Source organism: Panthera onca, chromosome E3 (assembly GCF_046562875.1).
Source record: "Panthera onca isolate mPanOnc1 chromosome E3, mPanOnc1 haplotype 2, whole genome shotgun sequence".
NCBI lineage: Eukaryota > Metazoa > Chordata > Mammalia > Carnivora > Felidae > Panthera > Panthera onca.
The window spans coordinates 41,497,430-41,522,071 of NC_138354.1; the positions used below are offsets into that span (position 1 = coordinate 41,497,430).

Sequence of the window (24,642 nt, forward strand, 5' to 3'; positions counted from 1 at the left end):
GTGCGGCAGCGCCACCGCGCGGGCACACTGGGCACCGCGGGCATCGCGCCGGAGGGACGCGGCTCTCGCCCAAGGTGCCGCCCCACCCCGCAGCTCCGCGCGAGGACCTGACCCGCCCACTCTGGGCAGGGAGCAGGTCTGGGCGCTCTGTGCAGGCTGAGCTCAGGCCAGGGCAGCGGGATCCTGGAATGACCATCTCACGATGCCAGAATGCAACCCCGTTTATTTGAACTTCACAGGGCGGAAGCATACAAAAGCTCTCAGACCGAGAGCACTTTCCGTAAAGTCCGGGCTCTTGACGATTTACAGCGGCAGGTCCGCTGGCGTGTAGACATGGGCCTAGAAACCACCTTGGCTCAGCCGGAGGCCCTGGGACAGCTCAGCTTCTCCGCCAGGCTGGCCAGGACCCTGAGCCCGGGGACTCCTCTGTGGCCCGGTGGCCCGAGACTTCCCACACCAGGATCTCACTGTGGGCCACTGAGAAGAGCAGCCGGGCAGAGGGGGAGAACCTGCAGAGCTGCACCAAGTCGTCATGGCCAGCAAAGTCCTGCACGGTCCCCGACTCACAGTCCACCAGCCTCAGCATGCGCTCTGCGGGCAGAGGGCACAGGGTTGGGCAGGACGGGCAGGGTGCCGCGCATGCCAGGCCCCGTGTCTGTGTAGCTCCGGGGCCCAGGGGTCCCCCAACCCGTCTGGCTGCCGATGCCTCGTGGAGGAGCGTGTAGCTAAAAGCCCTGTGCCCTCCATACCCCCAGGCCTGCTAGAGCTGGGACCAGGGGCAGCCGAGCTATGGGGGGGGGGGGGCCCATCAGCACCAAGGTGCCTCACAACATGGGGCTTTCGAGGCCCCAGTCTACACCACGGAGTCCCTCTGCTGAGGCCTTCGTGCTGGGTACAGCAATCGGCACCCCGCACTCCTCATCTCTGGGCCCTACGACTCCCCTGGGACAGGTGTCCTCACCCCGCTTCGGGGATAGGGAGCTTGGGACACGGAGGTGAGAGGCACATCTCAGGTGGTGGTATGGGTGACCCACTCGGCCCTGCTCAAGACGGGCTGGAGTCCCTGCCCGCCAGGACTCACCAGCAAAGCCAACGGCCATGAGGTGGGCTCCGGGGGACAGGCTCAGGGACACGGCAAAGAAAGGAAGCGGGATCCTCTCCACCACCTGTGGGCAGTGAGCATGAGCCTCCCCTCCCCAGCCTTGGATCCCCCCGGCTCCGGGCACCGCGTGGGGGGAGGGGGCGCACGTGCCTGCTTCCGGTGGAGGCTGTAGAAGACCACCTCTGGGTGCATGCCGAGACCCGCGCACGCCAGCAGCGCCCCATCCCAGGGGCAGAAGGCAGCAAGACAGGGCGGCGGACGGCTGGGAAACTGGGCAGGGCACGGCGTGCTGCGGTGAGGTGGGCGGGCAACTGTCCCCGCCGCCCGTGCCACCGGGAGCCTTACCTCCGTGGGGGTGGGCGAGGGGGAACTCAGCCAGTCCAGGAGCTCACAGTGGCCACGTGGCCAGTCGGAGGCCCAGATGCTGATCCGCTGGTCTGAGCTGGCAGCCAGCCACAGGTCGGCACCCTCTGCCCCTAGGCCTCCGCGCTGGGGGTGCGTGAGGGCTGGTGGGTGCCTCCTGCCCTGCTGTGCCCAATTCCCCGCCCCTGCCGGCACCCCCAAGGCCAATCCCCGCCAGCTCGTGGGGCCACCTCACCTCTTTGTCCGTGCTCTGGATGGCGGCGATCGGAGCGCCCCGGTGGTCACTCAATACGTGGAAGGTCATCCCCGTGCGGGGACGGCTCACGGCCACGAGCCCATCCTTATCTCCGGAGAGGATGGTCTGACCTAGGCCAGGCAGGGCCACACTCCGCTACCCTGAAGGCCCTGACCCCAGCCCAGAGGTATGACCTGGGCCCAGCGGGGGCTGCCCTGTCCCCCTGTGGGCCCCCACCCCTCACCATCAGCAGAGAAGGCAATGGCCGTCAGCGCAGCCCGGTGGGGGCGCATCTTGAGTTCCATGGCAATTTGGGAGACGCTGAAGACACGCAGCGTGCCATCGCTGTAGCCTGCTGCTACCTGCTGCTCCTCGGGACGCCCGCAGGACGGAGGGCTCCAAGCCAGGCAGAGGCAGCTCTGGGGACCCAGTGGGGGCACACCAGACTCCCCTGAGGGTGGAGGACAGGAGCCCAGCCCCAAGGCTGGGATGGACACTGTGGGGAGGACATGGCCACCACCAGGCAGGGCCGGGATGTGGTCTGGGCTCAGCCCCGGTGCCCCCCAGTACCTGGTTCAGCACCTGGAACTGGATCAGGAGCTCCATGCTGGCCAGGGACCACACTCTCACACTCCCGTCATCACTGCACGTGGCCCAGTGGGACGCACTGGGACTGAAAACCACCTCGTTCACCTGCAGGGAGCCAGCCAGCCCCACGTGAGGCCGCGTGGCCCCCAGGCAGAGAGGAGACACAGCAGGCCCGGGTCTTTTTTTCTTTTAAGGCGTCATTTTTTTTAAATGTAATCTCTGCCCTCGGTGTGGGGCTCAAACTCACGATCCTGAGATCAAGGGTCCCATCCTCTTCCAACTGAACCACCCAGGCGCCCCAAGTGGTCTAGTCTTGAATGTGAATTTCAAGCGGAAGCGTGAACTCATAATGCTTCTCACTTAAAAAAATAATTTGGGGCACCTGGCTGGCTCAGTTGGTTAAGTGGCCAATTCTTGACTTTGGCTCAGGTCGTGATTGCACGGTTTTTGAGTTCCAACTCGGCGTCACAGAGTCCAGAGCCTGCTTCAGGTTCTGTGTTTTCCTCTCTCTCTGCCCCTCCCCCGATCACACTCTGTCTGTCTCTCTCTCTCAAAAATAAATAAACATTAAAAAATAAAATAAAAAACTGGCTGAGCAGTAACAGGTTCCTCTGGGACTCAGACCATGACCTCTATGTCGTCTCCCACAGGAGGCACCCCGGGCTCTGAGAAGAAACAGCCACGGCAGGTCCTGGGAGGAGCTGCAGAGGGCCGCCTGGAACACCTTGTTCCACACGAGAGGGAGATCGCCAGCAAATGCCAGCTCAGGTCAAGGCCTCAGGACCCAAGTGTGCAGGCCCCAGTGGATGAATGGACACGAGTTCTACCTGGACCACAGGATGGCACTTGGCTTTGACAGGCTACAGCATGGAAAGCCCCGGAAAGCATGGTGCTCAGGGAGAGAAGGCAAAAAGCAATGCCCGGGGCAGGCGCATCCACAGAAACAGGTTGGTCTATGAGGACCAAGGACCGGGCAGGGGAATGGGGGTGAATGGTTAAAGGGTATGGGGCCCCCTTTTGGGGAGATGAAATGCCCTGAAATTTGACTGTGGTGCTGGTTGTACAATTCTGTGCATGTAACAAAACCACAGACTTTCAGCGGAGAAAGCACAGGGCACGTGGCTTATGTTGCAACACGCAGCTGTCACCAAGAACAGAACAAGTATGCAGTCCTCACCCATCTCACGCTCGTTTCTTTGATGGCAACTGTTATATCTGAACAAATGAACAGATATTTTAAAAAAAAAAAGGGGGGGAGGGGCTCAGGTACCAACTCCTAGAACCTCCCGCTGCCTAAAGGCTCGCTGAGCATCAGGAGAAACGGTGAGCACGAAGCTGCGGGACCCACATTTCCATCCCGCGGCTCACAGACACTCCAAACTGGTGGGCCACTGCTGGATGCTGAGGACCAAGCTGGCACCGAGGACACCCAGCCCAGAAGCCAGACGATCGGCTACCCTGCCACTCCTGCCTCGGCTGTGCCTCGGGGGAAGCAAGCTCACCAGGACGTCTCTCCCGAAAAGGATCAGACCGGCACCACCTAAGACACCCCCGAGCAGTGAGTCATTCTATGAGGACATCGGTGACAGGCAAGCGGTCCCCGAGTGCTTCCTGGTGAGACAGCTTGCTCAGCAGGTGCCACGGGGACAAACTGGCCCTGACCAGGCCCTGGCCTGGCCCCCGGACAGCTCGGACCCCGGGGAGCGCAGGGCAGAGGGGCATGTCCGGCCCCGTGGCCATGGGAGGCTCCAAGGCAGCCAACGTGGTTTTTTCGGCAAATCAATTACCAGAGAGAAAAAGGCACCACAAGAAACAGGTCAGAGCAGGCCAAAAGGCTGGGGGGTCCCGCCTATGGGCCCTGGATCCACAAGGAGTAAGCACGTATCTCTATGCTGTGGAGTCCTCATCCCTGGCGGGACCCCCAGAACCATTTCCGCATAAACCCGTCTGACTGCTGGGCTCGGACTGGGAACGACCTGGGGGAGGCAGGGACAGAGGACAGCGTGTGTGGCTGGCTGCCCTGCCCCTGTCCGGCTTGGAGATCCCCTCACCTTACTCCTGTGGCCGCCGATGAGGCGGGTGCTGGTGCCCTCGGCCCAGCTGACATACCAAAGGGTCCCCGCCGTGGTGCCCACCACGCCCATGTCCATGCTGTCGTGGAAGACGGCGCTCACGATGGCACCATCCAAGGTCAGTTCGTGCTCCATGAACACAGAGCTAGACCTAAGGCGTGGCGGGGGAGTGGCTTCAAAAGGTGGCAGCCGGGGCCCGGGGCTCTGGGGACACGTCCGCAGCCTGGGGCTACGACCCCCAGGGCCCCGCTCAAGGGGTCAAGGACACTGGCTCCCAGACACACCCACACACGTCCCACCTGGCACGGGCACCTTTGCGCCTCGGCTCCGGCACGGCCCCCACCGCCCACAGGCGTAGGCGCCTGGCGTTGCTTCCGCTGACCAGCCGCGCTCCCGAGCACAGCAGCACTCCTGGGGGGCAGGAGGTGGCGTGAGCCCTTCCCCAGACGCCCAGACCTCGAGACGAAGGCTCCCGGGGAGAGGCCCAGCCCCGAGCTGTCAGGGGGCGCAGGGAATCCGTCAGGCACCCACCGATCTCGCCGTCATCTGCTTCCCAGGCCAGGAAGCAGCGGCCGGCACGTGTGTCCCAGACACACACCCGGCCGGTGTTGGAGCCGCAGTAGAGCAGAGGCGCGGCCCCGTAGCAGAGCGAGGTCAGCTCGCCTGCCCCCACCTCCTCAGGGATGGGCTCCCGGCGCACCTGGAGGGACACAAGGGCAGCGGGGGTCGGCAACGTCCCGGGGCTGAGCCAGACCCCACCCTCCACCGCAGCCTCTGAACCCTGGCACCTGGAGGGTGACTTCAGCCCCGCGTTGCTGCAGGAGCCACGAGGTGATGGCACCTTGGCCCACGCAGGCGAGCTCTCTGGCATCCCTGGGGTCGAAGGCCACGCCGTGCGCCGGCTCCGGCAGGCGGGCGGAGGACAGGAGCTCGCAGGTGGCCACGCTCCACAGGGCCAGGGTGCAGTCACCGTAGTCCCCTGGGGAAGACGCACAGTGGATGCATCAGCTTCCCGGGAGTCTCAGGACAGGCAGGCGAGCCCAGAGACGACGGTCTCCCCGCAACCCGACTCACCCAGTGTGACGAGCAGCGCGTCGTCCGGCGAAAAAGCCAGGGCCTGCACGGCGGTGTCGTGGTAAGAGAGAAGGTGCCGGCAGGAGCCCCCAGGCACATCCCAGATGCGGATCTGGCAGCAGGAGGCTGTGCTGCTGCAGCCCGAGGCAGAGGCTAGGATCTGCCGGGCCGGAAGGCGGGCGGTCAACCAGGAGGGCGCGGCCCACCGGCCCACCCTGGGCCCCGTCCTGCTCTGGGGAGGAGAGCCAGCGTGGCTCTCAAGAATCCAGGCTCCCAAGTGCACTCCGGCCCCAGGCGCACAGGGTAGGGCGTGCAGCCAGCACCTGAGCATCGTGGCTGAGGGCCAGCGTGGAGATCTCCTCGGGGTGGCCGAGCCAGTGCCGCTGGGCGCCAGAATGCAGGTCCTCCACCACCACCAGGCAGCCACACGTGTAGGCGAAGAAGCCTGGGGGCAGGGAGGGCACCCCTGAGCCAGTCGGCCAGGCCCAGGGTGCATCCTCCCTGTTTGCTTCCACAGCCGTGGGCGCTCGCGCCTGGGAAGCCCAGCTCAGAGGCGGCACGGGTCCGTGCGGGATGGAACACAGGACAGGTTACCGGGAGAACACGCCTCAGCTCGGGGATCCCTCCTGGCCCGCCACCCAAGCCCCCCGCGGTGGCAAGGGCTCGCGTGCTCTGAGGCTGGGTAGAGCCTCAGAGCCACCTAAGGGTGGGTAGAGCCGGGCCCCTCCCCGCGGCTTCTGGGCTGGGAGCCAGGGTGCGCTGTGGCCCCACCTGTATCTGGCTTCCAGACCACATTGGCCCGCCCGTTCCCGTTGTAGCCCACGACGGCCTTCAGGAGCAGACGCTCGACTCGGGCACTGGGGACAGAGGCACTCTGCGAGGACACGGGAAGGACGATGGTGCGCCGGCACAGCACCCAGCACCCCGCCCCCCCCCCCATGTCTCAAGCTCTTCCCCCCTCAGGCCGGGGCCGGGGATGAAGCCTTAGGTCATGCAGGATCCCAGGAGACAAATGACAAGAGCCTGGGCCCCAAAGCCTGTGTAAGAGGCCAGGGAAGCCGAGAGGTGTGAATGCTGGGGGCAGGCAGTGCGGGAGGCACCTGGGTCGGGAGGGCGCAGGTGAGGGAGGGGCGGCGGGGGCGGGGGGGAAGGGAAGGCTCCACAGGACACCACCTGGGGCCACTGTGGGTGTCAGCAGGGCAGTAAGAGCCTTGACCAGCCAAGCCAGAGTGCAGACACAAGGTGCACGGGAGAGCTGCAAGGGGACTGGCCCCAAGGGCTATGGCAGCCACCCCAGGGAGACCCCAGGAAACTGAGCTTCCCAGGGAGAAAGAAGGCTCCCAGAAAACGCAGGGCCATGCCCCCTCCACCCCGGGGCCCGCAGCATCTCCTTGTGAAAGGTGCCGTGAGGATGCCCCCAACTGACCTTGACCAGCGAGGAGGCCTTGTAGCGAGCGGTGAAGTGCCTGTAGCAGTCTGGGCGAGCAGGGGGATGGGCCTGGGCTTTTGTGGTGCTCCGAGCAGCTGGCAGGGAGAAGGAAGAGGCCTCGGAACGTCAGAGCACCCGTGACCGTGACCGTTCAGAGACCCCTCCTCGCACACGGTCGGCTGGCCCTGCCGGATGGGACAAGTGCCTGACCCGCTCCGGATACCTGAGGTCGAGGGCGCACTCAGGCTGCATCCCACTGCTAGCCTGGCCCGGCGGGGGCCCCAGGCCAGCCTACCTGCCCTGCAGGGAACACCTCACAGGGTAAACCTCAGCCCGTCAGCAGCCGGGCCTCCCTTAGGCCACCTGGCACCCACAAGACACCTTGGCCGGCCGGTCATGAGTGTCCCTGCCCCACCCTGCAGCCCCTCCTCTGCTTACTGGCCCAGCCACAGGGGTGGGGACGCATGCTGAAGCCCCAGGGGCCCCCGGGAGCCCCCCGGGCCCCATCTCCAGCCCCGCTGGCCTCTTTCACCAGCATGGGCAGGCTTGAGGCCTGATGGAGCCCCTCGGGGCTGTGGCTCTCCTGGGACGGTCCTTCTTCATCTGATGTGGAGAAAGCACCTGGGGGGGAGGGGGGGGGGCGGGGAAGGTGAGAGGAAGGAACAGAGCTCCCTCGCCCCTGTCCCTGCCCCTGCCCCTCCCCAGAGGCCTGGAGGGAAGCATGCTGGCTCCACCCAACAGTCCCTCCCAGGACCCCCACCCTTACCATCGGCACCCTTGAGGGGCCCAGCACGGGCGCCCAGCTGGAGTGGGGAAGCCTGGGATGGCACAGGCACCTGCTGCCGGGGGAGCCCACCGGTGCCTGCCTCGGTGTCCTCCGGCTGCCTCGCACCTGGGCCTGGAGACACAAGAGGTCAGCCTGGGCTCAGGGCCCGGGGCACGCACGGCACATACAGACAGGTGTCCACACACCCCAGTTCTGCCCCGGGGACCCCAGGAAAGGCACTATGCTACCCACAGGGACTGAAGAGCCCGCCCCAGAGATCACCACAAAGCCTACCCACGTGGTGGGGCCACTCACTAGCCTCGCAGGTCGGGGGTGCCCCAGGTGAGTCTCCGGCACTGCGGGGCAACAAGAGAGTCAGGTGGGGGGGGCAGGTAGCCGAAGGCCTGGTGGACAGGGGTCGAGGGCGGGCACTCGCCTTCCCGAAGGTGACCTCCCGGGGGCACCCAGAACGTCCCAGAGGAAGATGGCATCCGCCACGCTGAGGAGCTGCCGCTGGCCAGGGGCGAAGGCCACAGCACGCACGGGCTCTGAGTGGCCGATGTAGACCTGGGGGCAACAGCAGGCATGTCCAGAGGCCCTCAAGGCATGGCCGGGGCACCACGGTCCTCCCAGTGCCGGGACAGAAGTAGTGCTCCACGCTTCACGCAGCGGACGCATCCTGCAGGCCTGGCCGTGACCCCCCGACCCTCCAGACCAGGGCCTGAGCAAGAGGTCCTCCGGGGTGTCAGGCCCCAGCGGGCACAGGGTGAGTTGAGGGTATCGTCCTCCACCTGCCCTCCCACCACCCGCCACGCACCTGCCTTCGGCACCCACCTGGCAGCCGGGGCTGGCCTTGGCCGGGTAGTCCCACACCCTGATGACCCGGTCAGTGGCCGTCAGCAGGAAGCGGGCATCCCTGCTGAGAGCCAGGGAGGGGCAGGCCACAGAGTGGACGCCTGATAGCTGCAAGAGGGCTCTTGTCAGTGAAGGGAGATTGAAGCTCACAGAGGCCCCGCGTGGGAGAAGCCTCTCCTTCCTCCCTTCTCGGAAAACGCCCCCTCTGAGGAGCAGCAGGTGGCCCAGGGCCCCCCGCCCCCCGACTCCTCGAGGCACTGCAGGTACCAAAGCTGGAGCCCAGAGAGAAAAAGAAGCCAAGCCGCTGACCACAGCCCCGGGCTCACCTCCCGGACCACGCGGCCCGACGCGGCATCCAGCACCACCACCGTGTGGGACGACGTGGACACTAGCAGGTGGCCGGGGGGTACGGGGCCAAAGCAGATGGCCACAGCCGAGTCCAGGCGGCTGCCGGCCAGCTCTAGGGCACTGACATCAACTCGCAGCAGCTGGGGGAGAGCAGCAAGTAGCCACCGGCCACGACCTCCAGACGGAGCTGACGCCCCCAGAGCCGGAGCGCCGGAGGCGGGCAGCCTCAGGCCCCTACTCAGCACCCCTGCCTGCCTGTGGCTCACACGCTGTGTCTGAGTCAAGGCAGCGGAGCCTAGACCCTCTCCGAGGTAAGCACAGCCTCCCAGCTGCCCCCTCAACTGCCTCCGGCTCCATACCAGGCCAAGGAGAGCCCCTGCCCCTCCCTGCCTCCCTCCACCCTGGTGGAACCCAGGACAGTCACGCGGCGGCCAAGAGATGATCCCCACGGAGTCCGCTGGCCGGGCCGACACAGACACACAGAAAGCTCCAGCTGACTCACCTCTTCTAGGGAGGCTGTGCTCACGATGGTCACCACGTACTTGGAGGGGCCCACGAAAGCCAGCAGGCGGCTGTCCCCACTAACCACCAGGGCATTGGGGGTTGGGCGGGCATCCCGGCACACCACGTTAGCTGCCGACAGCACGGGGGAACACGGTCAACTGGGCGCAGAGAGGGTACCCGCAGGAGACACGGGTCAGGACCCAAACCTGCCCCCAGCTGTGGGAAACACCCACCCAGAGCCTGGCAGGTCACACAGCAACAGCCCACAAGACCCGCACGCGAGAGCACCAGGTTACCCGGCTACTGCTGGGGCGGCTGGCGCTTCTCCAGGTGACCACCTGGCTGGCCCGAGTTATAGCAGCCACAAGAGAAAACAGACAGATGGCCTCGGGGGGTGCTCTGGGGTGGGCCGACCCCCACCTGGTGCTCAGGCCACACACCTGCTCCTGGAGCAGGCTGGCACAGACCCTCACGGACCTGCACTGACCTGGGGGCCGAGGAGTCCCAAAACCACCCTCACCCCGGAGCTCTGGGTAGCGAGCGAGCCCCACCCCGCAGGGACCCGACAAGGACACGGCTGGAGGGCCCAGTGGGGCCCGGGGGGCCTGACCTGTCACACGCAGGACGTGGCACCGGGTGGTAGAGCAGTGGTACTGGGCCAAGGTGCCCCGAGAGCAGGAGCTGAACAGGAAGCTGCCGTCGGGGCTGGCGGCCAGGCCGGTGACCGCTCCTTGGTGACGCCTGTAACACACGGGGACACCCACTGCCCAGACCTCTCACAGCCGGGCCTGGCCGAGTCCCCGGAGGGCAGCGGAGGGCCCCCCCACACCACGTCAGCTTCCACCACGGGTGTCTTGGGGCTGGAGCCCGCCGGGCACCCACCTGTGCCGTACCAGAACCCCAGCGTTCTCCAGGCTGAAGGAGCAGACGGCCCCGCTGGCAAAGCCACAGAAAAGAACTGGCTGCGTGGGGTGGAAGGCGATGGCGCGCGGTGTCTCCTCGGGGGACCTCAGGTCATACAGCTGGAGGGCGGGGCTCCGTGAGGGCACGCAGAGGCAGGGCTACCAGATGGCCTCTGGCCTCAGGAGCCCGACAGCCAACTTTCCAGCTGGCCTGAGCCCTCAGGCCCCACGGGCCCTCCTGTGTTCCATGTCTGCCTGGGCCCCACCCACCGGCCCCCAGGGTGGCCTGCAGCCTTCCGGTCCCCCCCCTCCGCCATGCCTCCCTTCGGGCCACACCCCACCTGCTGCAGGGTCGCCAAGTCCCAGACGCGGACGGTGTGGTCCTGGGACACGGTGGCCAGCTGCCCTCGGCTGCACTCGGTGGCCAGGGCCAGCACCGGCGCAGTGTGGGAGCGAGCCAGCGTGTTGTATTCTCGGGAGGGGACGTCCAGGAAGCCCAGGTGGCCCGAGAGGGTGGCGGACAGCACACGCAGACCGTCAGGGCTGACGCAGACCCAAGAGACCGGGCCCTCGTGCTCTGCAGGCGAGGGGAAAGGAGGGGGGCTCGGCGACCTCTCGGCCCCTACCCAACCCACACAGACCGGTCTCCTTGCGGCCTGCGGCTCCCCCATAACCACCGGCTTCTGGGCTCAGCACTCAGCCCTCTGGAGCCCACGACTGCCTTCTAGCCAAGGGACGGCCCCAGAACACGGCCCTCCCGCGGCAGCTCTGGCGGTGGCAGTCGGTGTCATGGCCCCACCTGCCTCTAGGAGCACGGAGGAGAAGTCCAGGGGCCAGAGGCGCACGTAACCGTCGTCGGAGCCCACGGCGCACGTGGTCTGGGAGACACTGAGGCTGCTGATGGAAATGCCGGGGCCTAGGGGGTGGGCAGCGTCAGCCCAAAGCATCGGGACCGCTCCCCACCCTGCAGCGGGGGACCCACCCACCTGTGCCAAATGGCTGCTTCTGTGAGGAGTGGCCGCCAGGGGTCTGTGTGGGCAACAGGCGGCGAGCACGCCGCACGGCCCTGCGCCGGTGGTCGATTTCCAGGATGTGGCCGCTGCGGCCGCACACGTAGCTGCTCGGGAAAGCGACAAGTGAGGGCCGAAGGGGCAGCAGGAAGCAGGACCCAGCCAGTTACCGGAGTGAGGGCAGGGCTCACAGCGTATGGCTGTCCTGGGCCTGCCCGAAGGCCAGGTCGGTCAACTCCAGCACGCGGTGCTCCCCCAAGTCCACGGGGCAGGAACGCAGCTCCCCGCCTCGCAGCCGCCAGAGCCGTACGCCGCCCTGCCCGCACGACGCCATCCTGCCCGGCAGAAACCCGACACTGAGGACAGTCCGCACGCCAGGCAGGAGGGGCAGGCTCAGCCCCCACCTGGGCCCCTGGGCTGCCCAGGACCCATCCCGGCAGGGCAGGGGCAGGGGCAGGGGCAGGGCAAGGACAGTCCGATCACCTGGTTTCATCAAAAACGGCAACCTTAAACGCCTGGATGTCAACGCCGGTGTGCGTCTTTGCCAGAAGGACGGCCTCGCCGCCTCGTCCCACCTGCTCTGTGCCCCAGGCCAGCACCACCTGCGACAAACCCGTGCTGAGGGCCCGAAGCCCGCCCACCCACCCCGCCTGGCCGCCCCTACGCCTCAGCTCTCCCTTCCCATACCGGCCCGCCTGGGCCCTCGGCGGCCAGGAGTGTGGGCATGTCGGCCTACGCGCGTACCCCGCGGCTTCCACAGACACTCGAAGCCGGGCGAACACCGGAAACGGCGAACGCCGACCCACAAGCAGAGACGGACCCGCGGTAGCATAGGAGACCCCGTGGACGCAGCGGACTTGCGAAGAGCTGACGTGCAACACACGGCCAGCAAGGACAGCGTGCCTTGTATAAGTGCTGCCCCCGTCCGGGAGGGCTGAAAAACCCGCCGTACCACATGGTGTGCACGGAGCGCGAGGCCGGGCCGGGGAGCTCTGCTTCCCAAGCAGTCTGGACTCTACCTGCGCCCCGGCCCCCCAGCCCCGGCCTGTTCCCGCTCGCCCGTGGGGGTCCTCGCCCCGGCCCCCCAGCCCCGGCCCGTTACCGTTCTCCCATGGGGGTCCTTGCCGACGCCACAGAGCAGCACCCCGTTGCTGGAGAAGCTGCAAGGGCAGGCGGGCGGTGAGCGTCGCTGGGGCTGGCCCCCCACCCCTCAGAGGCCCCGCGCCCACCTAAGGGAACAGAGGGCGTGGACCGGGCTCCGGAACAGGGACAGACACCCCCCGGTCTGGAAGTCCCACAGGCGCAGCATGCTTGGGGGCCGGGCCTGGGCTGAGGCCAGCAGCGAGCCGCTCCCATCCAGCGCCAGGGCAGAGACCTGGGGAGGGGGCAGGTTGAGGGACGGGGCTCAGCCTGCAGGCGCGAGCCCCCCTGGGGACGGGCCGGCGGTGCCCACCTTGTCAGTATGGCCGAGAAAGAAGCGCTGCTCCCGGGTGTCCACGTGCAGGACCACGATGACCGCGTGGCAGGGATACACCACAGCAGCCCCATCCTTGGTCCACAGGGCCTGTGCACGGGGGCCAGAGTCCGGTGTCACAGGCCGGTTGGCCTCACGCCTCCTCAACCCCGGCACACCCCACCCTGTGTTTCCGGGATGCACACGCACACAGACACGGGGCCTCCTCTGAACCCCGTCTGCGATACAAGAAACTCTGGGGCCCAGACAACGAAACACCGGAACCCACAGAAACTCGTGGCAAGCACAGGACCGTAGAGACCCAGAGGTGGTGCCCACGCCCAGCCCCACACGCCAGACGACAAGCATCAGCGCCTCACACAGCCAAGTGTGAGTTCTCGGGCCGACAGTAGCGCAAGCAGCCGGGCCAGTGCTGACCCAGCCTGTGCTCGTGGAACAAGCAAGGGACGTCCGGACAGGAAGCCCACACGTCCACTAAGAAAACCCAGAGCCACGTGCAGGCATGGGATTGAGGACCTCAACACCCTCTGTGTAGTTCCAAAAAGAACATAAGAGCCCTCACCCATTTGGTACTGTGGCCCCCAAAGCCAATGACGCCCTTGAGCTTAAGGATCGGATCTGGAAGAAAGCTCTGAAAGAAACAAAGTCCCAGTGAGACACAGGAGGCGAGGCCCCACCCGCTGGGACTGCACCAGCCAGGGCTAGTCCCTCCCTCCCGAGAAAGTGTCATCGTCCTCATGGCTGCCAGCTGCACTGTGGCAGGGAGCCAGGATGTGGCCACAGTGCGGATCCTCCGGGGACTCTGGCTCCTGCCCCTGCCTGGAGTCCAAGGCCCCTGAAGATCACTTGGTGCCTCCTTACTCTTTGTTCAAAGACAGTCTCGCCCAAAGTCATCTCTGGCCTGCTCTGCTTTCTGCCAGGAGGCTGGAAAACAAACGGTTACCAGAAGCCCAGCAGCCCCTGTCCATACCTCATCAAGGCCCCACTCCCTCAAGGCCTCACCCCCACTCAAGGCCCCTACCTTCCTTGGAAAAGGCACTGACCTGGCGCGGGGCCACATCCTCCAGGGCCACGGGCACCATGGCTGACTCCGGGACAGCCGTGTGAACACCGTTGCCGGCTGTGTGCTTGTCAGTGACCTCCGCCCTGGCCGAGGGCTCCTGGCTCCGGTCACGGGGGCCATTCATACTGGGGACCTCCGAGTGCTCACGGAACAAGCTGACCTCTGGAAGGGGCCTGGGCACAGGCCGGGCCTGGCGAGACTGCAGAGGTACAAGTACCTGTCAGCACCCTAGGGCCACCACCCTCCAGCCCCATCCCCGAGGGCGCAGGAGCACTCACGGCTGTGGGGCCAAACATCCGGACCGCGGGGGACACGCCGTCCGGGAAAGGATTACTGAAAGCCACTGGGGGAGGGACAAGCTCCCGCACGTGCCCCCGGAAAACTGGAAAAGAGCAAACGCATGTGGAGCAGAGCACAGAGGCCTGGGGAGAACGTGGGCCCTGGCCTCGCCCCTCCTCCGGCAGCAGCCCACCCTTCCACCCTGGGCCCCCCGTGAAGTCTGAGACCAGCAGGCACCCCACACAACCTCCCGCACGGTTCTGGCACCCCAGGACGGCCTCCAGAATAGGCCCGGCCCCCGCGGGCCCCATCCCGCCAGGCTCACCACCCCCAAACGGTGTCAACACCCACTCCTGCCACACTCCACGTCCCTGCTGACCCCACAGGCCCACCTGCCTCAGGAGGGGAGCGGCTCTTCTGAGCCGGCTCGGAAGATGCTCTTGAGCCGACACTTGGAAACCTTAACGGGGTGGAGGGAGAGTCAGTGTCCAGACTGCCCTGCCCTCCCTTCGGCAGCCGCCTCGGGACGGGCAGAGCCGCTCACCGGATGTGGACGTAGTGCTCGTGCCAGCTGTCCCCCTTGGGCACCGGGAATGCCATTTCTCGAGGTACAGGAGTGACGGGCAGCTTTGCCCGCCGGGCCTCGGCAACGGTGACGGCTACGAAAGGCAGAACCGGTTCGAGGAAGCCCACCCGGCTCCCTCTTCCAACACAGGCGAGACTCAATACCGGGGGACGATACGGTGTCACCCGGTCCCCAGCCCAGCCACCACTGCCCCTTGCCCCCCACGGGCGCCTCAGGAGTCGGGGGGCTCCAAGACGGCTGCGATGCCAGCCCCTCCTGCTGAGAAGCCCGGGACGGAGGGAGGGGAGGCGCACACGGGCAGCGGGAGGGGACGCTGCGGTACGAGCGGGCTGCGGCGCCTACCGGGGTCAAAGCACAAATCGCTGGTGTAGAGGCTCTTGACGAGCAGACTGGCGCACAGCCTGACGCTCTTGAGGTGACCATAGCGCCGGTTCAGGTAGACCAGGAGGATGTCCTGCAGATCCAGCTGCAGGCACGTCCAGCGGGCACCAGAGGGGGCAACGCCAGCCAGGTCTGCACAGCATGAGCCAAGATCAGTGCCCGTGGTCTCGGCGGCCAGCCCACGGCGCTCCACTTGGCCGCAACCACACGTGCCCCCCAGCACCTACCCCTGTGCCTGGGCCTGCCCACCTCCCTCCCTGCTCCCAGGCTGCCTCTCCCGGACCGCTGAATCCTGTTCACTCCCTGCCTCCACCTCACCTTTCCTAGACGTCCCGGCCTCACAGATGAAGGGAAACTGAAGCCACGTGGCCGTAGACTTGAACTCCCTGAAGAGGCTGGAGAAGGACACACGGATGACCTGGCTGTCCTGCAGGCAGAGCATGACCATGAGAAGACAAGCGGGGCTGCAGGCACGCAGCCCACCCCCCAGCCCCCACTCCCGAGCCCGGCACCTCCGTGGCTACGTCCAGATGAATGACGAAGTGCTTGGAGGGCAGGGGCCGGAACAGCACATACAGGTACCGTCCCGTCAGCCCCAAAGACTGGGTGCCGGTTTGGGGGAGCTGGATGTAATTCCCGGCAGACACGGAACCCCGGATGCGATACACCGTGCACTTGAGAGTCTTATCCTGAAAAGAGACAAAGCAGCACACGCGTGACCCTTGGGTGGTTCTGCGAAATGTCTCAGGAGCGAACGGGTCCCTGCTGCTGCCACCAAGTCCCTTGTCCACTTACTGTCACAGGAGTCACGTCACCTTCCTTAGTAGACCGCTTCCACTCGCCCACTTTGAAGTGTCTGAAGACGTTGAGGAACGGGTGCTGCCACGCTGGGGGGTCACGAAGGTATGAGGACCCCCACGGGCATGAAGGCCTGACCCCAGGTGCCAGACCCCCGCGGGTCCTTGGGGGAAACCTGTCCCCGGGTGCCAGACCCGCGCGTCCTGGGGACGGGGGACCCGTCCCCAGGTACCAGAGCCCTGCGGGTCCTGGGAGAGGAGAGCGGCATCCCTCCGTGGGCCACCAGACCTTCCACGGAGGGGCCAAAGTCTGGCTCTACGCTCCCCCCACGGTGACGGCGATCACAGTGCGCGGACCCGGCTGGGGCAGCGCGGGTTCAGTACGCTCCGGTCCCCGAACCCCGGACCCCGAGCCCCGGCCTCCCGCGCGCCGTTACCTTTCGCCATGGCGTCCCGGCTCGCACTTCCCGCTTAGACCGCCGCTCACCCTACGCAGGGCACGCAGCGCGCGCTTAGCAACGGCCGCCTGGCAACGGCGCCACTTCCGCCGGCCCCCGGACGGGGCCACGTGACCTGCGGCGGGGCGGGGCGCACGAGAGCGCGCGGTGGTGGCCGCGTGACTGCGATCGGCCAGGAGTCCGGTCGCGCGGCCCGGGTCACGGCCGGAGGGTGCTCCTGGCTCGCTGTCCGCAGCCTCTCGGGCGCCTCGGGCCTCTGCGGCCACTCTCAAGCCGGGGCCCTGCGGGGATGCTCTAGCAAGTTTAGCTGTGGGGACCTGGGAGGGGCCTCTCTGGGGCCCACCTGTATAGCGGGAACACCATGTGTGGTGGGAACGCGCTTGGCAGAATTAGTCCCTACCCACCGACGGCCCACACTGGGCTCCACCTGCTGCCTCCAGCCCTCTAGCGATGCCGTCCACACCAGGGGTACTCCACTCGGTCCCGTGTCAGCCGCAGGCAACCCCACCCACCCGAGAGGCAAAGCAGTGTTTCACAGGGCAACTCACCTGTGTTCGGTGTCCAGCAGCTCTGGGGGATTAAGAGACAGGACTAGGCGTCCTGAGACTTGGCCCCAGCCCCGAGCCACTGGGACTATATCCCAGGGCTAGTTTCGTAACATTTGTGGGTCTGGAGATGGGGTAAAGCACCTGCCAAGGGAAGAGAAAGCCGGGTGGTGCAGGGTAGGTCCAGTGACATCCAAGGAAGAGGAGCTGGCCCAGGGCCCCGGCACCTCTGTCAGGACCCAGAAGGGCCAGAACTGGGCAGAACCGCACTGTGGAGCCAAGGAAAGGTCGGGCTGGACGGGGCACAGGGACAGGAGGACCCTGACCCCACCCCCCACGCACCAAGTAAAAGCCACTCAAAAAGGGCAGTTTCTCGACTTTATTATTAGCCTGGAGCTCCTCCCTGCCAGCCCTAGGGGCTGGTCCCTGGGCACAGTGAGCAGGATTGAGGTCAGACAGTTTCAGCCCCTGGCAGCATGGGACAGCCGGGCCAAGGGGTCAGCAGGTGCAAAAGTCCAAATGCTGGCACTTCAGGTGTGGCCGGCGCCTGGCCGGGCTCAGGGTGGAGCATGGTCCGCCTCAGCAGTTCATCAGGGCGCCGTGGTCCTCTCCTGGCAGGGGTCCACCATGAGGCTCATTTGGGCCCTGCGGGGGAGCGGTTCCTTCCAAGGTGGCTAGGAGCAGTTAGTGATTCTGGCCAGGAACTGCTGCGCCCACCACTCGTCCAGGTCAATGGGCACGAAGTCTGCGGGCACAGTAGAAGGCTGGGCAGTGACGCTGCCTTCCAGGTCGGTCAATGTCTCTCCCTGTGAGCTGACCACAAGCCCTTCACCCAGGCCCAAATGTAGCAAGCGCTAGGAAAAAGCGGGTCAAGTTCAAGCGCCCTCCCCAATCCCCTGGGGCTAGAACCCAGCAGGGCCCAGGTCAGGGTCAGAGGGAGTGGGGGGGACTCCCTGAGGGCAGGGGAGGGCTCACTCTGCAGCCGGGGGTTGGGGGTCTTCTCCACATACTGCACGGGCCTGGGCCCACTCTCGCCAGCTGGGCCACCACCCAGCTGCCGCTCCACTTGCTGCCACGCTGTGGGGAGAGGGCAGTCGGACTGAGCCAGGGCCCTGGCATCCTGTCTTCCGCCCAGAGCCTGGTGGCCACCCTGGACCCCAGCCCAGAACTGGAGCAGGCAGTCCCCTGGACGGTCATGGGACAAATGGAGAGTCTAGGAAGGGCCCAGCCCTCTGGCTACTCTGAGTCAGGTGGCAGTGGGGAAGAGGAACAGGGGCCCGAGCCACACCCTCGGGCCTCAACGCTACCTTCAGACACAAATCGGACGTTTTCCTCATGGGCCAGTGTATAGGTCTCTTGGGTCCCCTCAAGGGATGGAGACGTGACGGGGGGCCGCCGGCCATTCACCCGATTGAACACGAGCCTTGGCCCCGGGCTGTGGAGGGGGGAGGAGCCAGTCAGCGACTGTCCAGAGCCCAGGTGATGCCCGGCAAAGCTCCAGGAGCAGGTTCAGGCCACACACCCCCACCCCGGGCCCGGGCCCAGCCCAGGCACTTCCTTGAACTTCAGGGCGGCTGCAGGGGTGGTCGAGGCCGCTCCCCACAGGCCCAAGCCCCCAGCAGCTCAGTTCACACCTGCGGTCCCCAGCCATGTCCCAGATCCCCAGCAGGGTTCCCTGCTCAAGGCACACAGGTGCTCTTTGTCCAAGGGTCTCTCGGGCACCCCTGCTGCCACCTGCATCCCGCCTCCCCAGGACGGGCCAGGCCTCTGGCAGTCCCTGTTCTGACCTAAGCTACTGCCGGGTCACTCTGTCCCAAGCACAATTCTCGGCCGTCTTCTTCCCCCACAAAAGCTTCTCCGTCTCACCATTACCCCCAGTGTGGGAGGAAGGACCCAAACAAGAAGGTGGTCTGAGCCCTTCCCTCTTCCTGGCCGCCCCAGGCTCCGTGGGGATGAGCCCTAAGTGATGGTCTGGCCGAAGACCACTGGGTCGGGAAGGTGTGACTACAACCCCAGCCCAACCCTGCAGGCCCCAGACCAGGCACCGCTGTTGCCCACAGGGGTGGGAATGTTGAGTGAAGAGGCGGTCCCCGGGAGCCCAGGGCTCAGCCTACTGGGTGTGGGATGTCCAGGGAGCCGCTGGGTCTGTCCCAGTCAGCAGGGCCCAGGGCGGTGATGGGCCGCTCCAGCTGGCGGCAGCTGGCCTGGCCCTGCACACACAAAGCCCAGGACGGGGCCGTGGAGGGGGCGGGGCCCGCACCTACAGCAGGAGGTGGGAGCCGGGAGTCCTGGGCTGCACGTGCCACTCCGCCAGGCACTCGCGGTCCCGCCGGCCTGCTCGCCTTCCTGGGCTCAGGTGCCCCACCGCCGCTCGGGGGTCCTCCTTGGCTGAGAGGGCCACTAAAATAAAGAGGAGGGTCTTGAGGGGCACCGGTCCCGCCAGCTCTGGGCCGGCAGGGTCTGGTGGCCCAAGAAAATGTAGAGGGGCGGGGCTCCTCCCAGGCCTGAGCTGCACCAGCCAGGGGGTGTGAAGGTTTGTCCTTGCCTCGGACAGCCCCTCGCCTGCCACCCCCGCCCCCACAAAGGCTGCTGGTTCCAGGAAAGTGGAGGCCGGGCATCAAAAAAGCAAAACAAAAAAGGGAATTGCAGCCATAGGCTGTGAATCACAGGGACCACGGTGGTGGCCTGACCAAGGCTGCGTAGGGGCCCGAGGGGCAGGCGCCCACCTGCCTGCTGCCTGGAGTCATTTACGTAAGGCCCCTCCACAGGCCTTCTGGTGAAAGGACACTGGCTCGAGCGTGCACCTGTAGATGAAGGCCACACTGTGCCTGCTCCCAAGGGTGGTGCCCCCCCAGGCATGCTCCAGTGCCCCTGCTCAGGCCTACCTGAGTATCTTGTCACATAGTCTCCTCTCCGACCCCTGAGGTCGACCGCCCACCCGTTTTCCAGCCCAGGGCCCCAGACTCGAGAGGGAAGTGACCTGCCCAAAGTCACATGCTGCGTATGGGTGGCAGTTTCAGGACTTAACTGCACACCTGTCTGACCTCAAAGCCCACAACTCAGTAAAACCCCCAGGCCGCCTCCCCCGCCTGCTCACATGACCACAGGTGGTCACGCGGCGTCATATTATTTTCTTTCCAAGGACGGATATCACCTCCACTGATGTTTTCTCTCCCGTCGGTCTCACACTGGGAGCAAGAGCTCCTCAGAGGCACAGACCCCACGTGGCCTGTTCACCACCATGGCCCGTGCCCAGACCCATGCCTGGCTGGAACCCCAGCCTGTATATTTAGCTGGTCAGACACCTGGCACACCTGTAGGGCACCAGGCGTAGAGGATGCGGCAGCGGCCCAGACACGCCCTCTCTCACCGGCCAGTCAGGGTGCTGCAGAGAAAACAACAGGAACGGAGCAGCCGTTTTGGAGGGGGGGGGGGGGGGGGGGGCCCTGAGAAGGTGCAGGAGAGGGGGTAGGGAGGACCCGCAGGCTGCTTTGGCCTCCTGGCAGGGTCCTTTCAAGGCAACTGGGACTGGGGGCAGGGGCAGCTCCAAAAGAGGGAGTGATTTGGGAAGGGAGTGGGCCGGCCCAGCGAGCACACAGCGTGCCTCACTACTCCCTACGCAAGCGGGACACTGAGGGACATGCTCCCTCAGGCCAGGCTGGTCGGCACCACCCTGGCCTGGCAGGCTGCAGTGTGCCCAACTGGCTAGGGCCAGATGAGGACAAAGGTGAGGCCTCCTGGGGGTTTGAAGGGCTCTATGCTGTCTGTCCCGTCTTCTTCCCTAGCACTTGCCAGCTGTGTCCCGGGTGCACCCTGGGCCAGCGACAACGGGCAGATGGTGGTAAGTTTCTCCAGGTGGAGCGCCTGGGCCACTTGGGTCCCAGACTGTCTGCCTGGGTGACCAGAGGTGGCTATATGCCTAGGTCTCATTTATTCCTCTGGGCAGTAGGGCAGCTGTGAGGACCCAAGCTGAAATCACAAGGCAATATTATAGCTCAGCCTGGGTCCCAGGAGTCACCCCCCAAGGCCCTGTTCACCTGTCTCCCCACGACACACCTGTGGCTGGCCCAGAACGTTTTCACCACTAAGTTCCAAGTGTCAACCGGCCCCCAGCAGAGGGCCCCCCGGGGAAGAGTCTTGGCCCAGAAAGATCCCCACAGGATGCCCCCTCCAGGCAGGCGCCCATCACCTGCACCCTCCTCAGCGATGCCACCTTGTTTATCTGCTGCCTGGACACACAGCCCTAGTGCAGGTCGCCTCAGGCCTCTGTGGGCCTAGAAGAAAGCCCAGGGCCCAAGCAATGCATAGAAGAGCTGACACCAAAGGCCCAGAGTCAAGACAAAAGAGTAAAAGGCTCAGGTCTGGGAGATGGAGAGGATCTGACCTTCAGGTCAAGGTCACGTGGAGGCCAAACTGACTGGGACTGCCATTCCTGTGGCCACAGGGGTGGTAGGCTGGCAAAACTGGTGATCATAAAAAGGCAGAAAACTGCAGCTTCCAGCAAGCCCTGACCATCTGTGGGAGGCCTCCCAGTGCCCAGCCAGGGTGTTGTGGGTGAAGGGTAGAGGAGAGCAGTGGCCTGGCAGGGCCAGAGGGAACCACGTGCACCCTCTCCCCTGGCCGGTTCCGCAAGGACGGGGCCAGCGCCAGGAGGCCTTCAGGGCCAGCACTCCCGGGGATATTTTGCTCTTGTCCTCCTGGGCAGCTCGCCTCAAACCTCGGCCTTGCCGCCCAAGGTCGCCCGGGGCATGTGAGTCAGCCGCGTGGAGCTCCTCCGATCCAGGAGCTGGTCAGCTTCCTCCCCACTCGGGGTCGCCAGGATCCCACAGGGCCAGCGCGGGTGAGGGGTTCATGCACATCCAGCCCAGCCCCTCCGACCCAGCCAGGTGCCAGGTGAGGTGGAGGCGCCGAGGTGCGGAAGCCAGAGCTGCCCGCGCGGGCGGGGTCGGATGCCCCGCCCCCGCGCCCTCCCGGGGCATGTGGCCGGGTCTCCGCAAACCTTCCCCAAGGTCACCCTCTCTGTGCCGCGGCGGCCGGCCCACGCGTCTCACCTCGACAGGGGCCAGGGTCCCGGCGGCTGCGCCCGCGGGGGCGATGGGGTCGGCGGCGCGGGCTGCCGGCATTTCAGGAGCTCGCCGAGCCTGCTCTCCACCTGCTGCTGCGAGGGACCTGCGGGCACGGGGCGCGTCAGCCGCCGCCGAGGCTGGGCGGTCACTGCGCGGACCCTCCCCCCGGCCGCCCTGCCCGCCCCCGGCCCCTCGCCCCACGCACCTGTGCGGCGCTGCGCGACCAGCTTGCTGGGCCCCTTGGTGATGGTGTACATGGTGCGGACGGGCAGCCAGCCCGCGCGCTCGCCCGGACGCACGCCCTGCCCTGCCCTCCGCCCGGGCTCGCACTCGGCGGGGGCCCAGGGCGCGGCCCCTTTAACCGGCGGCCGGGCGCGGCGGGGAGGGGGCGGGCCGCTACACGCCCCCGGCCCTTAAAGGGCCCGCGCGTACCGGTCGGCCTCGGGGCACGCGGCGGAGGTCGGGCTGTTGGGAGGCCGGCCGGGGCCGCAGTAACCAGCGCCCCACCCCGCATGGCTCAAGGCCAAGGCAGAGGAAGCGTTCTGAGGCCTGGGACGGCCTTCGGCCGCCTGAAGGCCAGGTGAGCCGCGGGGGAGGCGGGGGCGTTGGCAGGCGCTGGGAACGCTCTGTGTGGACCCTGGAACCAAGGCTTGCCCCCACTCCTGTCGGGGAGCTTCGGCCAAGGTGCCTGCGTGGGCCTGGGCCAGTATCAGGGGGCATTCTGGGCCTGTGTCTTGGGACTGCTGGGCCAGAGACCAGAAAAAGTGGGTCCGCCCCCTGGGTTTGGGCAGAGACCCAACGCCCTGGGAATCTCCCTTCCACTCCAGGGGACAGGAATAGTGGGTGCACTCCATTTCCTGACTCAGCCTCCCATGCCAGGGTCCCCACCCAGCTTCAGGGAGGGGAGGCCCCTTATAGACTGGGACCAGTGTGAGGGTGATATCCTGGGGAGAGAGAAGGTGGGTGAGGACGCCCAGTTTGCCTGTTTCACTCCAATTGGAAGGGAGCAGTTACCTCCCACTCCCGCCCTTCTGGAGGCATAGAGGTCCCCCTCCAGAGCTGCCTGGGGACCAGGCCTGCCTGGAATGTAGGGGCCAGGTGGCCTCCCACCCGCAGGCTTCCTTCGTTCTAGCTCACAGGCTGCTCCGAGCTCCTCAGGTTGAGGCCGGGGAACCAGGGCACTCTGGAGCCTGTGAGCCTGAGGACCTGGTGGGCTCAGCACAAGGCTCCCCTCGTCCTCCATTTGGTTGAATTCAATCCTTAACATCCCCCCACCCAAGAAAACACTCTGTCCAGAGTTGTCCAGGGGTCTTGGAATCCACCCCCGAGGCTTGTGTGGCTCCCACGGGGCTCCTACACTGTTCCCACAAGTATTTGAGGAGGCTGAATGCAGCAGGCACCAGGGCCTGGGGAGTCCAATGGGGCCATGTCTCAGTCCGGAGCTGCCACCGGAGGGGCAGTGGCCCTGGAGTAAATGCAGCCCCACTTTCCCTACACTTCCCCTTCAGAGCAGGGCTGAAACAGGCAGAGAGCACAACATGGGGAGTGGGAACTGTGAGGGGTTAGCTCCAGTGGGGGGGGGGGGGGTAGTGACATCAGGAGGAAGGCACCTGTAGGGAGCAGGGCTGGTCTCCCCCAGAGATGTCGGCTCAGCCTCGCTGCCCCCAGAACACACCCTAGCTTGGGATGGAGCCTGGGGAGCTGAAGTTTCTGTCCCCAGACTCACTCCCCTTCCCCTAGACTACACTGTCCTTGAAGGCAAGTTGGCTGGGAACCCCCTGCAAGGGGCCGGTAACATGGCCTTTGGTGGAGAAGCTGGGAACCCATCCCCAAGCTGGAGAGAGGCAGCTAGACAGAGGGGTGGGGCCTCACCCAGCATGCAGAACAGCGGCCACCAGCAGCTGGAACCATCTTCCTATAGGGCCTTTGGAGTGAGCAGACACTTTTACCTTGGACTTGGCTTCCAGAAGCATGAGAAAATATTTTTCTGTTGTTTTAAGCCACCCAGTTTGGGGTGATTTGTTACGGTAGCTCCGTGAAACCAAGGGAAGGGAAGCAGTGATAAGGAAATAGGAAGTGCTGGGGGGGGGGGGGGGGCAGGGCTAGGGAGGAAGCGTGCACCCCCATCAGGGTGGGCAGCAGGGCAGGGGATGTCTTGTTTGCTCATGGCTCTCTGGGCACTAGAGATTTTATCATGTGGATAAACACTCATTTGGAAAGGTGCCCCGTGCCACAGAAACTTCCACACAGTGGGTGAGAAGCTCAAGAGGGCTGCCTGGGAGCTGAATTCCACCTCAGGACACAAAACCTCAGGAGGCCCCACGGAGCACAGGCCATGGGGTGGGGCGGGGGGGATGACGTGAGAACCAAAGGCAAAGGAAAAATGAAATTTCCTTACAACTTACAGCCCATTGACAAGTCCTTGAAACTGGCAGAGTGACCTTCCTCTGGGAGCTCAGCTGCCTCCATGATGACGCTTTGCTAAGGGCAAAAGGCAACCTTAGCCTGACACCCCCGATCCTATAAGTCTACTTTAACATGTAAAAATTCCTTTGGAAACTGCCCTTGTCTTTTCCTGCCCACGATACATGTTGGCAACCACACTCCAAGCCTGTGGCCTGCTCATCTACACCTGAAGGGGTTCATGACTAGGATTTATTGGACAGTAGTAATGACCCTTCCCTAACAACAGCTGGCCCCCTCGAGGTCCTGGAAACCTTGCTTCCAAAATTTCTTAGAGACTTA

The 24,642-nt window shown here is 65.5% G+C and overlaps 2 protein-coding genes across 9 annotated transcripts; both read right to left on the minus strand.

Annotated features, from left to right (window-relative positions):
- Positions 1 to 74: 74 nt before the first annotated feature.
- Positions 75 to 16,386, minus strand: WDR90 (WD repeat domain 90). 4 transcript variants are annotated; one of them, XM_078440362.2, is made up of 43 exons: positions 16,266 to 16,385; positions 15,827 to 15,918; positions 15,544 to 15,720; positions 15,350 to 15,458; positions 14,993 to 15,163; positions 14,609 to 14,723; positions 14,457 to 14,524; positions 14,064 to 14,167; positions 13,766 to 13,984; positions 13,584 to 13,646; positions 13,285 to 13,353; positions 12,702 to 12,812; positions 12,478 to 12,623; positions 12,351 to 12,408; positions 11,732 to 11,850; positions 11,440 to 11,583; positions 11,225 to 11,355; positions 11,038 to 11,154; positions 10,580 to 10,815; positions 10,219 to 10,358; positions 9,947 to 10,077; positions 9,335 to 9,465; positions 8,811 to 8,972; positions 8,464 to 8,592; positions 8,066 to 8,196; positions 7,945 to 7,985; positions 7,630 to 7,761; positions 7,302 to 7,484; positions 6,861 to 6,958; positions 6,206 to 6,308; positions 5,758 to 5,879; positions 5,435 to 5,594; positions 5,149 to 5,339; positions 4,892 to 5,060; positions 4,660 to 4,771; positions 4,340 to 4,511; positions 2,271 to 2,393; positions 1,945 to 2,119; positions 1,701 to 1,831; positions 1,448 to 1,591; positions 1,253 to 1,372; positions 1,082 to 1,166; positions 80 to 591 (listed from the first exon to the last, which is right to left on the minus strand). In XM_078440362.2, exons 1-43 carry the CDS (start codon positions 16,273 to 16,275, stop codon positions 380 to 382), a joined length of 5,556 nt encoding a protein of 1,851 aa, XP_078296488.2. In that variant the 5' UTR covers positions 16,276 to 16,385; the 3' UTR covers positions 80 to 379. The 4 variants fall into 4 exon arrangements, with proteins under 4 accessions (XP_078296485.2, XP_078296488.2, XP_078296487.1 ...); XM_078440359.2 differs by lacking the exon at positions 12,478 to 12,623 and having other exon boundaries at positions 75 to 591; positions 11,732 to 12,408; positions 16,266 to 16,386; XM_078440361.2 differs by lacking the exons at positions 80 to 591; positions 1,082 to 1,166; positions 1,253 to 1,372; ... (3 more) ...; positions 4,340 to 4,511; positions 12,478 to 12,623 and having other exon boundaries at positions 2,304 to 2,393; positions 11,732 to 12,408; positions 16,266 to 16,386.
- Positions 16,387 to 17,195: 809 nt separating this feature from the next.
- MCRIP2 (MAPK regulated corepressor interacting protein 2) lies at positions 17,196 to 23,450 on the minus strand. Of its 5 annotated transcripts, none has more exons than XM_078440369.2 (5): positions 22,103 to 23,450; positions 21,883 to 22,000; positions 19,092 to 19,231; positions 17,807 to 17,908; positions 17,196 to 17,576 (listed from the first exon to the last, which is right to left on the minus strand). In XM_078440369.2, exons 1-5 carry the CDS (start codon positions 22,152 to 22,154, stop codon positions 17,506 to 17,508), a joined length of 483 nt encoding a protein of 160 aa, XP_078296495.1. In that variant the 5' UTR covers positions 22,155 to 23,450; the 3' UTR covers positions 17,196 to 17,505. The 5 variants fall into 5 exon arrangements, with proteins under 5 accessions (XP_078296495.1, XP_060503937.1, XP_078296494.1 ...); XM_060647954.3 differs by lacking the exon at positions 19,092 to 19,231 and adding an exon at positions 18,139 to 18,266 and having other exon boundaries at positions 22,103 to 23,416; XM_078440368.2 differs by lacking the exons at positions 21,883 to 22,000; positions 22,103 to 23,450 and adding exons at positions 18,139 to 18,266; positions 19,558 to 20,136 and having other exon boundaries at positions 19,096 to 19,231.
- Positions 23,451 to 24,642: the final 1,192 nt, after the last annotated feature.

Excerpts from the sequence above, each read along its gene's own strand:
- MCRIP2 (XM_078440368.2), bottom strand. The coding sequence starts at position 19,690 with ATGCCTGGGGGGGCACCACCCTTGGGAGCAGGCACAGTGTGGCCTTCA. Across the intron at positions 18,267-19,095 it reads CCCGGCTCCCACCTCCTGCT|CCCGGGGCCAAGGCTCGTGT; the intron begins GTAGGTGCGGGC and ends CCCCCTCCACAG. Across the intron at positions 17,909-18,138 it reads CGTCCGATTTGTGTCTGAAG|CGTGGCAGCAAGTGGAGCGG; the intron begins GTAGCGTTGAGG and ends CTCTCCCCACAG.
- WDR90 (XM_078440359.2), bottom strand. Across the intron at positions 13,647-13,765 it reads AGGATGTGGCCCCGCGCCAG|CCTCCTGGCAGAAAGCAGAG; the intron begins GTCAGTGCCTTT and ends TTTGTTTTCCAG. Across the intron at positions 8,593-8,810 it reads CGGGCCGCGTGGTCCGGGAG|CTATCAGGCGTCCACTCTGT; the intron begins GTGAGCCCGGGG and ends GCCCTCTTGCAG.